The following is a 15,865-nucleotide window of genomic DNA, read 5'->3' as shown; positions in this document are numbered from 1 at the left end:
TTCTATAGCGCCTTTCATGACCACCGGACATCCCAAAGCTGATAGAGTTAGATGAGGAAAGACGGGAGGAGGCTGGTGTGGAGCATAAATGCCAGCATGGACTGGTTGGGCCGAATGGCCTATTTCTGTGCCGCATATCTTGTGTAAAGCGCTTTACAGCCAATGAAGTACTTTTTTGAAGTGTAGTCACTGTTGTAATGTAGGAAACGCAGCAGCCAATTTTTGCACAGCAAGCTCCCACAAGCAGCAATGTGATAATGGCCAGGTCCTCTGTTTTTAATGATGTTGATTGAGGGATAAATATTGGCCCCAGGACACCTCCCTCTGCTTCTCTTCGAAATAGTGGCCATGGGATCTTTTACATCCACCTGAGAGAGCAGACAGGGCCTCAGTTTAACGTTTCAACTGAAAGAAGGCACCTCCGACAGTGCTGCACTCCCTCAGCACTGCACTGGGAGTGTCAGCCTAGATTTTTGTGCTCAAGTCCCTGGAGTGAGACTTGAACCCACGATCTTCTGACTCGGAGACAAGAGAGGGTGCTGCCCACTGAGCCACAGCTGACTGTGTGACATAAGAAAACTACTAGGCACTTGGTCTAAGCGTTAAACAAAGCTTTAATCAACTGTTTTACAACATGGAGGTCTAGTTGTGTCCTTCACTAGTTCCTGTTAAGAATGTCCTGCGCAAGCTGGGCCCGTGCCCGAGTATTTATACTCTCCCTGGACAGCGCCACCTGCAGGCCGCTCAGTATTATTTCATAAGTCTTTCTTTCATGAATGACTGATTCATGTCACTGTGTAATTTAAAAACTTTTATAAAAATGTTTTAATTGTGTGCACTGATTTTTTTCCCCCCCTCAGCTACGCCACGGAAGCAGCGGCGAGAGAGAACCACATTCACCCGGGCTCAGCTAGATATCCTGGAATCTCTCTTTGCCAAGACCCGCTACCCGGACATCTTCATGCGGGAAGAGGTGGCTCTGAAAATCAATCTACCGGAATCCAGAGTTCAGGTAAGAACTAAAATCAAGACAAAAAAAAATCAATGCTTTAAGAGCAGGGGCTTGCCCTGGAGTCTCCAGAAATTGGTGATTAATCTCTAGGGCACAGCTCAGAGCAACATCCAGTAGTTTAAAAAAATAAATTGTGTGTATTTTTCATTTTCTTTGATCAGTTTTAGTTATAAAAATACCAGAGTTGAGGGAGGGGTGGTTACAGAAAGGCTGTTCGACCGGGTGTGGCGGTTAGAGGCGAGAGGTCATGTGATGAAGCCTCCAGGAATATGTCCGACCAGAGTTGGCAACCCTACTTTAGAGTCAACAGCCATAATGGGAATTAATTTTTAAGCTAGGCTGGAGCGAGTAATCTAGAAATATGTATCTCAACAATTTAGTGTGCGTCTTTCCATCGCGTTGCAGATTTCTTAGTCTGTTATTGATGCAATCTTTTTTTTAAAGAAAGATCTTTAAAAAAAAAAAATGGAACCAAAAAACACCAGTTATTTAATACAAAATCAAAATACTGCAGATGCTGGAAATCTGAAATAAAAACAGAAAATGCTGGAAATACTCAGCTGGTCAGGCAGGAGCTGTGGAGAGAGAAACAGAGTTAACGTTTCAGGTCAAGTTAACATCTCTAGCTTTTTCCAGTCCTGACGAAAGGTCATCGACCTGAAGCGTTAACTCTGTTTCTCTCTCCACAGCTCCTGCCTGACTGTGGCTGAGTATTTCCAGCATTTTCCTGTTTTTATCGGAGATGGAACAGGTTTTTAAGCAAGTGCAGGGGCAGGGAAAGCGGGGAGGGGAGGAGAGAACAAAAAGGACGGCCTGTGATAGGCTGGAGAGATTAAATGACAAAAAGGAGACGGTGATGGGACAAGTAAAGGGACAAAAGATGAGACTAGAGGAGGTGTAAATGGGGACGGCAGAATCATCAACAGCTGCCATGTGAAAAAATAGGGGCAGAGGTTATGGTCTGAAATTGTTGAACTCGATTTTGAGTCCGGAAGGCTGTAAAGTGCCCAATCGAAAGATGAAGTGCTGTCCCTTGAGGGCTCAGTGGGTAGCACACTCACCTGTGAGTCAGAAGATTGTGGGTTCAAGTCCCACTCCAGGGACTTATGCACATAAAGCTAGGCTGATACTCCCAGTGCAGCGCTGAGGGAGTGCCACATTGTCGGAGGTGCCGTCTTTTAGATGAGACGTTAAACTGAAGCCCCGTCTGCCCTCTCGGGTGGATGTAAAAGATCCCACGGCCACTATTTCAAAGAAAAGCAGGGGGGAGTTCTCCCCGGTGTCCTGGGGCCAATATTTATCCCTCAATCAACATCACTAAAAACAGATGATCTGTTCATTATCAACATTGCTGTTTGTGGGAGCTTGCTGTGCGCAAATTGGCTGCCGCAAAAGTGACTCCACTTCAAAAGTACTTCTTTGACTTTAAAGCGCTTTGAGATGCCCGGTGGTCCTGAAAGACGCGATATATAGCTTCGTTGGAACTGCGTAAGAGACCGTTATTTAATGCTGGATAATTCTGATCTGCAACCTGAAACTTGCAATTTCCAATCTTCACATCCCTCCTTCACCGAACCAATTAAACTCTGATTGACTCGAGGCTGTGTTTACTCAACAGCGATTGAGGCCTCCAGGTCTGAAGTAAGGACACCAGACCACCTTAGCAGCAGAATAATACACGGTGCACTGCACAATACAAGAATCCTGTCCCTTTTTTATAAAACAGCCTTAGCGTCGGATTCATGAACATTGTTTAAAAAAACTCAAATTAAAGCGCCGCATATCATTAAAAATAACTCTTATTCCCCCCCCCTGCCCCCAACCGACAATCACTTAAAAAAAAAAACCAGATGATCCGGTCATTATCACATTGCTGTTTGTGGGAGCTTGCTGTGCGCAAATTGGCTGCTGTGTTTCCCACATTACAACAGTGACGACACTTCAAAAAGTGCTTCATTGGCTGTGAAGCGTTTTGAGATGTCCTGAGGCCGTGAAAGGCGCTATAGAAATGCAATTTCCTTCTTAAATGTTCTCATTTTGGACCCTTGTGTACTTAATTTCAGGATTTCTGTCGTCCATTGAAATTTATATTTCCCCAAATCCATTTCTATCTAGAAAAGGTCTCTAAACGCTTCACGTACAATTACTTGCTTTCAGAGTGCAGCCACTCTTGTCATGCAGGGTGAGCGCGGCTGCCATTTTGTGCACAGCAGGATCCCACAAAGAGCAATCAGCAGCTTAACGTGGTGTTGGTGGAGTGAAGACTGGAGCACTTGGGAGAAACTCTCTTGCTCCTCTTCAAATCATGTCTTTAAAAGTCCAGCTGAACAGATACGGGGCCTCGGTTTAACGTCTCATCCGAAAGACGGCACCTCCGACAGTGCGGCACTCCCTCAGCACTGCACTGGGAGTGTCGGCCTAGATTTATGGCCCAGAACTTCGGGTCCCCACGGGTGAGTACGCGCTGGGTACTCACCCATAGGCCCAACGAAAGTGCCGGATTCGTGCATGCACTGCGCATGCGCGGGAAACCGGAACTTCCGTTCCCTTAAAGGAAGGGGTTCACAGGTCGAACGCGTGCGCCGGAGAGGCAGCGCGTGCGCCTGGAACACCCGTTTTTTTCCCAGGTTTTCCCGGGAGGGTAAGTCTCCAGGAGCTATGCTTGTAAAAAGCAGTCGCAAGGCCTGCTTTTAACAAGGTAAGTGGTGAATTAAGTAAAATTAAAGCATTTTTTCCACAGGTTTATTATTTTTTAATACTTTAAAGAAAGGTAAGTTTATTTTTAGCCCCGTTAGAAACTGTAATTAATTTTTTCAAAAATTTAAATTATTGTTTAAAATAGTTATTTTATGTAATTTATAGTTATTTTAAAAATGTGATTTTTTTGCTTTAATTCATTTGAAGCTTTAGTGATGTTTTGGGGCTGAATTCTATTCATAGATTTGACAGCTCTTCCTGTCAAATCTATGAATAGAGATTCCCTGCTACCATTGGCTCCCCATGGCCCACGTGATCCCAGGGACGCTTCGAACTAACTGCGCCCCTGGGATACGCAAGCACTGCGCGCCGGCAGTTGGAGGAGACCAGGATCGGAATCCACGCGGGCCCACAGCACAACGGCCGGCGCGCTAGGTAAGAGCAGGTCGGAGGCTTGCACCCGCGGGAAGCCCCCCGGCCCAAATTTCTGGGCCCATTAAGTCCCTGGAGTGGGGACTTGAACCCACAACCTTCTGACTCAGAGGCGCGAGAGAGCGCGGCCCACTGAGCCACGGCTGATAGGACAGGAAGGATGTTCTTGCCATGGAGGGAGTGCAGCGAAGATTCACCAGACTGATACCTGGGATGGCAGGAATGACGTATAAGGAGAGATTGGGTCGATTGGGCTTATACTTGCTGGAGTTTAGAGAATGAGAGGGGATCTCATTGAAACTTATAAAATTCTGACAGGACTGGACAGACTTGATTGCAGGAAGGATGTTCCCGATGGCCGGGGAGTCCAGAACCAGGGGTCACAGTCTAAGGATAAGGGGTAAGCCATTTAGGACTGAGATGAGGAGAATTCTTCACCCAGAGAGTGGTGAACCTGTGGAATTCTCTACCACAGAAGGCCGTTGAGGCCAATTCATTAAATATATTCAAGAAGGAGTTGGATATATTTCTTAAGGCTAAAGGGATCAAGGCTATGGGGAGAAAGCAGGGACAGGGTACTGAATTTGGATGATCAGCCATGATCTCATTGAATGGCGGAGCAGGCTCGAGGGGCCGAATGGCCTGCTCCTGCTCCTATCTTCTATGTTTCTATGACAGCATCTCTGATAAAGCAGCACGCCCCTCGGCCCAGCACACAGATGCAGGAGACGGGGTTTGAACTCCAGCGACTCAACTTTTTTCAGGCCCAAAGAAGCCAGAGTGATCCCTCCTGAGCCAAGCTGACACATTACAATATATTAATACCTCGAACTGAGTTCTTTCAGTAGATTATTCTGTCAGGTTTTTGCGGTTGAACCGGATAATCAATTGCACGCTGAGTAGTTATGAATTCTCAAGTGACAGCCTGTCCTGACAGGGCCCCATTCAGCCAACAGGTTTACAATATTAATGTAAGGGAATAACACTTATGCAACTACTGTTTTGCAAATTGCCACGGGGGGTTGTTTTAAACTCAAACATGAATGACGTGTGGCGATATTATCATTTCTTAAGCTGATTTGATAATGGGGCTTCCGATGGAAGGATGTTCCCGATGGCAGGGGGAGTCCAGAACCAGGGGTCTCAGTCTAAGGATAAGGGGTAAGCCATTTAGGACAGAGATGAGGAGAATTTCTTCACCCAGAGAGTGGTGAACCTGTGGAATTCTCTACCACAGAAGGCAGTTGAGGCCAACTTATTAAATATATTCAAGAAGGAGTTAGATATATTTCTTAAGGCTAAGGGGATCAAGGATATGGGGAGAAAGCAGGGACAGGGTACTGAATTTGGATGATCAGCCATGATCGCATTGAATGGCGGAGCAGGCTCGAGGGGCCGAATGGCCTACTCCTGCTCCTATCGTCTATGTTTCTATAAGGCCGAATCAACAATAGTCTAATGAAGTGTTAGCCAATAGAAATCTCTGACTAGCCACAGGTGAAGCTACGGCGACACTGTTTTTCACAGGCACTAATTTTAGCAGAAATCGCCTTACACAGACTCACACAATACAGTAAATGTACTTCACACGTGTATAGAAACATAGAAACATAGAAGATAGGAGCAGGAGTAGGCCATTCGGCCCTTCGAGCCTGCTCCGCCATTCAATGAGATCATGGCTGATCATCCAAACTCAGTACCCTGTCCCTGCCTTTTCCCCATATCCCTTGATCCCTTTAGCCTAAGAAATATATCCAACTCTTTTTTGAATATATTTAATGAACTGGCCTCCACCACCCTCTGTGGCAGAGAATTCCACAGGTTCACCACTCTCTGGGTGAAGAAATTCCTCCTCATCTCTGTCCTAAATGGCTTACCCCTTATACTTAGACTATGACCCCTGGTTCTGGACTCCCCGGCCATCATAAACATCCTTCCTGCATCTAGTCTGTCCAGGCCTGACAGAATTTTATAAGTTTCGATGAGATCCCCTCTCAATCTTCTAAACTCCAGTGAGTATAAGCCCAATCGACACAATCTCTCCTCATACGTCATTCCTGCCATCCCAGGTATCAGCCTGGTGAATCTTCGCTGCACTCCTTCCATGGCAAGAACGTCCTTCCTCCGGTAAGGCGACCAAAACTGCACACAGTACTCAAGGTGCGGTCTCACCAAGGCCCTGTACAACTGTAGCAAGACATCCTTGTTCCTGTACTCGAACCCTCTTGCTACGAAGGCCAACATACCATTTGCCTTCTTAACCGCCTGCTGCACCTGCATGCTTACCTTCAGCGACTGGTGCACAAGGACACCCAGGTCCCTTTGCACTTCCCCTTCTCCCAATCTATTGCCATTCAAATAATAATCTGCCTTCCTGTTTTTGCCACCAAAGTGGATAACCTCACATTTATCCACATTATAGTGCATTTGCCATGTTTCTGCCCAATCACCCAATCTGTCCAAATCGTCCAAATCGTATATTAACTGAACAACCATCTCCCACCATTCAGTAGCCAAGGAAGCGAAGCACTCAACGATCAATGAATACTCACACACTCTGCTCTTCCTCTCACCATTTTAACAACAAACTATATTCAAGAAGGAGTTAGATATATTTCTTAAGGCTAAGGGGATCAAGGGATATGGGGAGAATGCGGGGACAGGGTACTGAATTTGGATGATCAGCCATGATCACATTGAATGGCAGAGCAGGCTCGAGGGGCCGAATGGCCTACTCCTGCTCCTATCTTCTATGTTTCTATGTTAAGTACCAGTCAGCAAGTAAGAAACAACTTGTATTTCTATAGCGCCTTTCACGACCTCAGGACGCCCCAAAGCGTTTTACAGCCAATGAAGTACTTTTTGAAGTGTAGTCACTGTTGTAATGTAGGAAACGCAGCAGCCAATTTGCGCACAGCAAGCTCCCACAAACAGCAATGTGATAAATGACCAGATAATCTGTGTTTTCTTTTTAGTGATTGAGGAATAAATATTGGCCCCAGGACACCGGGGAGGACTCCCCCTGCTCTTCTTCCAAATAGTGGCCGTGGGATCTTTTACGTCCACCTGAGAGAGCAGACGGGGCTTCGGTTTAACGTCTCATCCGAAAGACGGCACCTCCGACAGTGCAGCGCTCCCTCAGTACCGCACTGGGAGTGCCGGCCTAGAGTGGGACTTGAACCCACAACCCTCTGACCTACTGAGCCGTGGCTGCATGGAATGGTCTCTCAGGTAGAGGGATAGAGGCAAAAACCCTGGAATCATTTAGGAACCAATTGGGATCTGGCGTGGGGCAATTTAGGCAATTTAGGGTGGATGAACGAAGATGAGTCAAATGGATTTCCTCATCTTTAATTATCCTGTGATCGTCTGACATTGACTCAGTGCTTGTAGTATTTATGTTAAAGTTGAGGTGTTGATAAAGGGATTCGATAGCCTCTGGTGGGGGGTGGGGGGGGGGGAGTACAGAACAAAGGGGCAGAACCTTAAAGTTAGAGTCAGGCCGTTCAGGGGTGATGTCAGGAAGCACTTCTTCACACAAAGGGTCGTGGAAATCTGGAACTCTCTCCCCCAAAAAGCTGTTGAGGCTGGGGAGGGTGTGGGGGGGTGGGGGGCTCAATTGAAAATGTCAAACTGAGATTGATAGATTTTTGTTAGGTAAGGGCATTATAGGGAATGGTAGCTTAGTGGTTATGTTACTGGACTAGTAATCCACAGACATAACATTATGTTACTGGACTAGTAATCCGCAGACATAAGGTTATGTTACTGGACTAGTAATCCACAGACATAACGTTATGTTACTGGACTAGTAATCCGCAGACATAAGGTTATGTTACTGGACTAGTAATCCGCAGACATAAGGTTATGTTACTGGACTAGTAATCCGCAGACATAACGTTATGTTACTGGACTAGTAATCCGCAGACATAACGTTATGTTACTGGACTAGTAATCCGCAGACATAACGTTATGTTACTGGACTAGTAATCCGCAGACATAACATTATGTTACTGGACTAGTAATCCGCAGACATAACGTTATGTTACTGGACTAGTAATCCGCAGACATAACGTTATGTTACTGGACTAGTAATCCGCAGACATAACGTTATGTTACTGGACTAGTAATCCGCAGACATAACGTTATGTTACTGGACTAGTAATCCGCAGACATAACGTTATGTTACTGGACTAGTAATCCGCAGACATAACGTTATGTTACTGGACTAAAAATCCGCAGACATAAATTCAAATCACACCATGGTAACTGGGGAATTTAATTTCATTTAATTAAATAAATCTGGAATAAAAAGCTAATACAGGAATCCCTCCCCAACCGCGGGGCATACGTCCCTGAAAACCCCCACGGTTAGTAAAACCGCGGGTGGCAAATTCGCTATAAACACATGTAAAAAGCATATAAATAGCATAAAAATCAAGTCTTTTACCTTATTCCTAAATGAAAAACCGCGGATACGTGAATTTCATGGCCGCGCTTGACAAAAATTGTCGCAGAGTGGAAACCATGGATACGTGAAATCCGCGTAGGGCAAACCCGCGGTTGGGGAGGGATCCCTGTATCAGTAATCATTGACCATGAAACTACCGGATTGTCATAAAAACCCATCTAGTACACTAACATCCTTTAGTGGAAGGAAATCTGCCGTCCTTACCCGGTCTGGCCGCAATGTGACTCCAGACCCACAGCAATGTGGTTGACTCTTAACTGCCCTCTGTGGTTCAAGAGGGCGGATCACCATCACCTTCTCAAGGGCAATTAGGGATAGGCAATAAATGCTGGCCTTGCCAGTGAGGCCTACATCCTGTGAATGAATTAAAAACAGGGTATTAAGGGATACGCAACCAAGGTGGGTAAACAGATCAGCCGTGATCTGATTGAGTGAATTGGCTGAATGGCCTCCTCCTGTTCCTGTGTTGACTGTATTAATTCCTGACTCTTATTTTTTCTGGTTGTGAAAAGGTTTGGTTTAAGAACCGGCGAGCCAAATGTCGCCAACAGCAGCAGCAGAACAGCGGCCAAGCCAAGGCCCGACCAGCCAAGAAGAAGAGCTCTCCAGCGCGGGACACGAGCTCCGAGACCAACGCCAACGGTCACTACAGCCCCACCCCTCCGGGGGCGGCCGGGATCCCGAGCTCCACCTCCAACGCCACCGTGTCCATCTGGAGCCCGGCCTCCATCTCCCCAATCCCGGATCCGCTGTCCTCGTCGACGGCCTCCTGCATGCAGAGGTCCGCGGCCTACCCCATGACCTACAGCCAAGCTCAAGGATACAACCAAAGCTACACCGGGTCCTCCTCCTACTTCACCGGCCTCGACTGCGGCTCATACCTGTCCCCCATGCACCCTCAGCTCTCCGCCCCCGGGGCCACGCTCAGCCCCCTCGGCACCTCAACTATAGGAGGCCACCTGAGCCAGTCCCCGGCATCCCTGTCGGCCCAGGGCTACGGCTCGGCGGGCCTGGGCTTTAACACTGTCGACTGCCTGGACTACAAGGACCAAAGCACCTCTTGGAAGTTGAATTTCAGCGCGACTGACTGCTTGGATTACAAAGACCAGACCTCCTGGAAGTTCCAAGTTTTGTAAACCAATAGATTAAGCAGTGAAACATTTTGGTTGTGACTACTCGAGTTTGGACCAAACCCAGTCGTGGCAAGGTATCTACGGTGACTGAAAAAACCCCATCAATGTGCAGGAGTTCCACCAATGGTTGTCCACCAGTGGTCAAGATCCGATACTGGACTCGAGGTGAAAGAGGAGAAATGACATTGATTCCCACGTGAAATAAAGGCTTGATTTGGAAATTCAAATGGCCAACAAAATTAATATCTGGAGTCAGTTTGCCAGAACTTTTGCAAAAATTTCAACAACAACAAATAACGCGAAGCAGTTTCCTTGGAAACCAGGCCCCCCCCCCACCCCCGGCCCCTCCAAGCCCCAACTTTAGAGGAACTCTCGTTGGCGAATCCTTTTGACAAGCCAAGGGCCATTGTGAATAGAACATGCTTTTTTGATGGTTTTTTTGCAGTAGAAAGAACACACATTAACACACAAAGCAAGTCGGTGTAGAACGTCTTGTTAAACACCAACGCCCTACTTCAAGAAACACCGCCGGCATTCAGCTGAACTGTTAGGTTGGGGGGGGGGGAATATCTGTTATGGTTACGCCAATGAAGTGATACGATTTCAGGATGTCTTAGGATGTCCCGCTCTCTCTCTCTCTCTCTCTCTTGGATGTGTTTTTATGCTTCAAACTTTTTGAGATTTCAACAACAACAAAAAAAATGCCCTAAAAGCAATGCTCGCAGATCTGGTCGTGAACACGGTTGTTTGCTTTCGAGTTGATTGTGAGAGTGGAGAGACCGAGATTCGAGGCTCGCTAGAAACACTCAGGGGACCGTTTGTTTCATTCTGGGAGGAGAGTGACTCTGCATGAAGATTGTCACCTGTTTCTCTAATTTTTTACAGAGAAGATAGGAGCAGGAGTGGGCCATTCGGCCCCTCGAGCCTGCTCCGCCATTTAATGAGATCATGGCTGATCATCCAAATTCAGTACCCTGTCCCTGCTTTCTCCCCATATCCCTTGATCCCTTTAGCCTTAAGAAATATATTCAACTCCTTCTTGAATATATTTAATGAATTGGCCTCCACTGCCTTCTGTGGTAGAGAATTCCACAGGTTCACCACTCTCTGGGTGAAGAAATTCCTCCTCATCTCTGTCCTAAATGGCTTACCCCTTATCCTTAGACTGTGACACCTGGTTCTGGACTCCCCGACCATCGGGAACATCCTTCCTGCATCTAGTCTGTCTAGTATTTCACAATAGCCCCCGAATTGTCCTTTAGATTGGTGACCCTGGTAATACAGCCCATGGTTGGGGGGGAAGGGAGGACCATTATGACCAGCCCATCTTCACCTCTGGTCCTCGATAGACTTTTTTCCTCTGTGTGCGTGTCAGTGGGCTAGCGCTCACGGCTGTGGGGTGTCGCGGAGCCGGGACTCGATGCTGCGTCCTGTCTTTACTATCCAATTTGGGAGAGTGGGAGGGCGACCTCAGCCTCCGCAGAACAAGTAAAAGAACCCGACTAAAGTAGAGCCACGGGTTCTACACTCTCTGCGGGAGAAGGGTCTGGATGGGCAGCTGCCGATCAAGATATGATTGAAATCAGCGAGCTCTGCATGAATTCAACGGCATCTCTTTTTAAAATCTAAATTCATTATGGGCGTCGCCGGCACTTATTGCCCGTCCCCTAATTGCCCTCGAGAAGGTGGTGGTGAGCCGCCTTCTTGAACCGCTGCAGTCCCGTGCGGTGAAGGTGCTCCCACAGTGCTGTTAGGGAGGGAGTTCCAGGATTTTTGACCCAGCGACGATGAAGGAACGACCAATATATTTCCAAGTCAGGATGGTGTGTGAGTTGGAGGCGAACTTGGAGGTGGTGGTGTTCCCATGCGCCTGCTGCCCCTTGTCCTTCTAGGCGGTGGAGGTCGCGGGTTTGGGAGGTGCTGCCGAAGAAGCTGTCTGGAGCTCAGTGTGTCCCATGACTTTGGTGCAAGTGTGTTGCCATACTCGTAAAAACAAACCACAGTTCCCTCACCGTCGGTTGCGGTTCGAAGTCTATAGCCTGGCTTACATCATTCACGCCGGCAGGGATTTATTTGTGTGGGCCTTTTTATAAGCTGCCACAAGATTCACCGGCTCTGCTTCGACGTGGCACCTAATGGGGAATAGTGGGGTTGGGGGGCGGTAGAGGGGTGTGCAGTGCCGAGAGGGCCCACACCGGCTCCTGCAGTGTGAAGGCACCTTAAGGGCAATCCTCGAGTAGGACACTGCTTTGGGGGCCGAAAAAAACGTTTGTAACCGAACCAGACCCTGGAATCTTCCTCTAGGTAATTATTGAACCATGGAACCTCAACTATTATAGTTAATTCAGTATCTCAATCTGTTGAAATGAAAGGCATCAAAAGGCGTCAAGGGGTATGTGGAGAGAGCGGGAATATGGTATTGAGATAGAGGATCAACCATGATCATATTGAATGGTGGAACAGGCTCGAAGGGCCAAATGGCCGACTCCTGCTCCTATTTTTCTATGACCTAGGCAAGCCTAGTGATGTATTTTTTGTAAATCAGTTTGATCCCTGGAATTGCATCTCAGCCCTTGTTGGTCAACACTGAATATTTATGATGAGGGTTTTGGTGTTGAATAAGCAAACACAAGCGCCACTGATGGGTAAGGACATCTCCTGAATTACCTGTTGGATTTACTAGTGACTATCTTATATTTATAACCCCTAGTTTTGATCTCGCCCGCATCTTCTCTACGTCTATCCTATCGTAACCTTGAAGACCTCTATCTGCGCCCCCCCCCCCAGTCTTCTCTTTTCTAGAGAGAGGAGCCCCCAATCTTTCCTGACCAAATTGCAAACCAAACCAGGCTCTGCTGTGAAACCGAATCCAGAACCTCCCCTGGTCTCCATGGTGAAAGCAGCCCCCGCCAAAGCCAGTTGTCCCACTCAAACGAGATGTCTTTTTCCACCCCCCCCTCCCCTGCCCCCCACCCACACTCGCTCTGGGGCCGTGACTGGCCACCGCTGACCAGCTCGCCATTGAGGCGAATTGAAGAATGGCCCCTTCGGGCGAGGGATTGTCAGCGGGCGTGAAACCGTACCCCAGGAGGAGACGGCACCCCTTGACGGCCCTGATGTAAGAAAACTACGAGGCACTTGGTCTGAGTATTAAAGCTTTAATCAACTGTTTTTCAACATGGAGATCTAGTTGTGTCCTTCACTAGTTCCTGTTAAGAATGTCCTGAGCAAGCTGGGCCCATGCCCGAGTATTTATACTCTCCCTGGACAGCGCCACCAGCAGGCCGCCCAGTATTATTTCATAAGTCATTTCCACATGAATGACAAGATTCATGTCAGGCCCCATGGGTGAGGTCGGTGCCTGTGGAGCTGTACCCCAGGAGGAGTCGCCACCTTCAGGAAATGGGATGACTGTGCAATGATAGGTTTCAGTTCAAATTGCCTGTGGACTTCTCTCAATTTCAACATGGTTTTGGACAGGTGACTTTATGTGAAATGTCCCCCAGCCCAGTGAAGGCTGGCCAGAAACCTTGAATGGAGAAAAGTTCTTTCCTCTCCTTATTTCCAAGGTTGGTCAGCGCTTAATGCATTTGTCTAAAATTTCTTACGCATGGGTTTCACGAAGTCGTGAATCCGTTTTTTTTTTTAAAGCACCTTAAACTAGCGCAAAGAGGAATATCATGCAAATGCCAGAGAGGTGGAGAGGTTTAGGGAGGGAATTCCAGAGCTCAGGGCCTCAGCGGTTGAAGGCACGGCCGCCAATGGTGGAGCGATGGAGGCGGGGGGGGGGGGGGGCGGAGATGCGCAAGAGGCCAGAATTGGAGGAGCGCAGAGATCTGGGAGGGTTGTAGGGGCTGGAGGAGGTTACAGAGATAAGGAGGAGGGCGAGGCCATGGAGGGATTTGAACACGAGGTTGAGGATTTTTAAATCGAGGCATTGCCGGACCGGGAGCCATTGTAGGTCAGCGAGCAGAGGGGGTGATGGATGAACGGGACTTGCGTGCAACATATTGCCAGGACCCAACTGTCTGCTTGTTCTCCATTATCGCTCTCCTTGTTTGGTCGGTGCGAGAGTACTTAAATAAATTTTACATGAAAGTATTTTGTACATAGGGTAAGGGAAAGTGAGGGACGGTTTTACAGATTTTGTAAGGGCCATTTCAGAAGAAGGGGGGGCCTGTTTCGTTAACGTTGATTCCTGTGTTATTAAAAAATAATCCTCACAAAAGTCTTTGCAGAAAGGAACGATGGCAAATTCTGTGAATACAATTTTTGCGGTGGTGTATTTTCAATTCCGTATCTGTGTGTCACTCTCTTGGCTTCATTTCCCCCCTTTCTGATATACGGAGGAACAAATTTCTTTTTTTTTTAATATTAGGGGGTGGGGAAGCACATGAGTGAGCACCCCTTCCCCGGCTCGCCCCCGAAATGCAGCAGGCTTTTCGAACGCGTAAGCGTTGGGGGGGGGGGGGGGCGGTGTTGGATGACAGACTTGGCAGCGAATGCCACCTCGCGCCCGGTTAGAGCGCGATTTGTCCCCGCTTTAGCGGCCAGTGTTTATCGGCAGCCGCTGGGGGGGGATGTTTCTGAGACAAAGACAGGCAGCGGAATTTCAAGGGCTGGCGGACTTACGCCGTGTCTTGCCACACCACTTGTCCTGGGCACAGCTTTTTATTTTGCCTGTACCCACCCCCGGCAACGCCCCCGGCAACGCCCCACTCCCCTCCGCCCCCGGCAACGCCCCACTCCCCTCCGCCCCCACCCTCTGCAAACCAATGACAATCTCGCTTTCACCTGAAGAGGTGTCCTATACATTTGTAAAAAAATTAAATAATAAATATTAATAAATAGAACAGCAATAATTTAAACAAAATACATAGAAAATCTCATCCTGTTTATAAAAGCACCTGTACGCTGGGGAATAACATAAATCATCTTTGTTGGTTTAATGATTTGTTTCTAGTTTACTTTTAAGGCAGAAGAAATAATTAATCCCTTTTTAGAAGTAAGATGTTTTGGTTTAGTAATACATGGTAATTGAGGATAAAATAAGCATTGCACAAATATTTTTGAAAATGTATTTATTGGTTTAGTCGTGGTAACGCACTGCTGTACAGTTCTCTGAATTGATGTGATGACTTCCTTAATTCTTAATTAATTATGATTAAAGAAATGGTTGGAAGAAAGTGCAAGGAAAATAAAGCGAAGATAATGCAAATCTGCTGAGTCAATATTGAGTGTTTCTTTCAGTGAGGTGGCTCTTTCCCCCCACCCCACCCCCCGCCCACAATCTTCCTTCCCTCCTTTCCTGGAGGCACTGACTCCTGCTGGAGTATGATTCCATGGATTCCAGACTCTCGGCTGCGAGGAAGCGAGGTGTCTGCCATGGCTTGGTGGGTAGTGCTCTTGCCCTCCTTGAGTTAGAAGGTGCGATGGGTTCAATTCCCACTCCAGCGACTTGAGTGCAAAAACCCAGGTCTGACACTCCCAGTGCACTACTGAGGAGAGTGTTGTGCTGTCTTTGAGACGGTAAACCGAGGCCCCGTCTGCTCTCTCTCTCGGGTGGACGTAAAAGATCCCACGGCCACTATTTCGAAGAAGAGTAGGGGGAGTTCTTCCCCCGGTGTCCTGGCCAATATTTATCCTCAACCAACATCACTGAACCGGAGGCCGGAATTTTCCGGGGTATCGGTGGCGGGTTGAGTGGGAAATTTGATGTTTTTTTGACAGCGGGTCGGGAACCCGCTGTCATCTCGCCGCAGCGCGCCTTTCCCAACGGCGGGTCCGTGATCTCGGATCGGACCCGACCTGCAGAGGCGGGCGACCCAATTAAAGCAATTATTGGCTTGTTGACAGACCCTTAATAATGGTTTTAACCTTACCTTTTCACTTTAACTGCGCACCTACAGGGTCCACACTGTTCGTGGACTACGTCTGTTAATCTGAGGCGGGAGCTGTATATCCATTGAATCAGCTGATTAGTTGACAGCTTGAAATGTATTATAAAAGCTCCCACCTCTCAGCTGTTCACTTTCCAAGCACAGAAGCTGTTGCTTACTGCATTTTGAAGACAGATTGAGCTTCATGCGGGCTTGCAAGTGTTTGGAACAAACTCCAAAG

General features: G+C 47.7%; 1 protein-coding gene across 7 annotated transcripts in view; it reads left to right on the top strand.

Moving 5' to 3' along the window:
* The window catches only part of LOC147096692 (homeobox protein otx5), a 213,841-nt gene that overhangs the window by 22,859 nt on the left and 175,117 nt on the right, over positions 1-15,865 (top strand). For 6 of the 7 annotated variants that reach the window (XM_085973291.1, XM_085973285.1, XM_085973286.1 and 3 more), the window contains 2 exons: positions 861-1,012; positions 9,125-14,997. In XM_085973291.1, the coding sequence (XP_085829417.1) occupies positions 861-1,012; positions 9,125-9,748 (776 nt within the window). In that variant the 3' untranslated portion in view covers positions 9,749-14,997. Of the gene's footprint in view, positions 1-860; positions 1,013-9,124; positions 14,998-15,865 lie in introns of those variants that run through there. The other variant, XR_015074534.1, reaches the window with a different exon arrangement.

Source organism: Somniosus microcephalus, chromosome 34, assembly GCF_052327205.1.
Source record: "Somniosus microcephalus isolate GS21.2 chromosome 34, FLI_Smic_1.0, whole genome shotgun sequence".
In the NCBI taxonomy this organism is placed as follows: Eukaryota; Metazoa; Chordata; class Chondrichthyes; order Squaliformes; family Somniosidae; genus Somniosus; species Somniosus microcephalus.
This window is presented reverse-complemented; position numbering and strand designations above follow the sequence as displayed.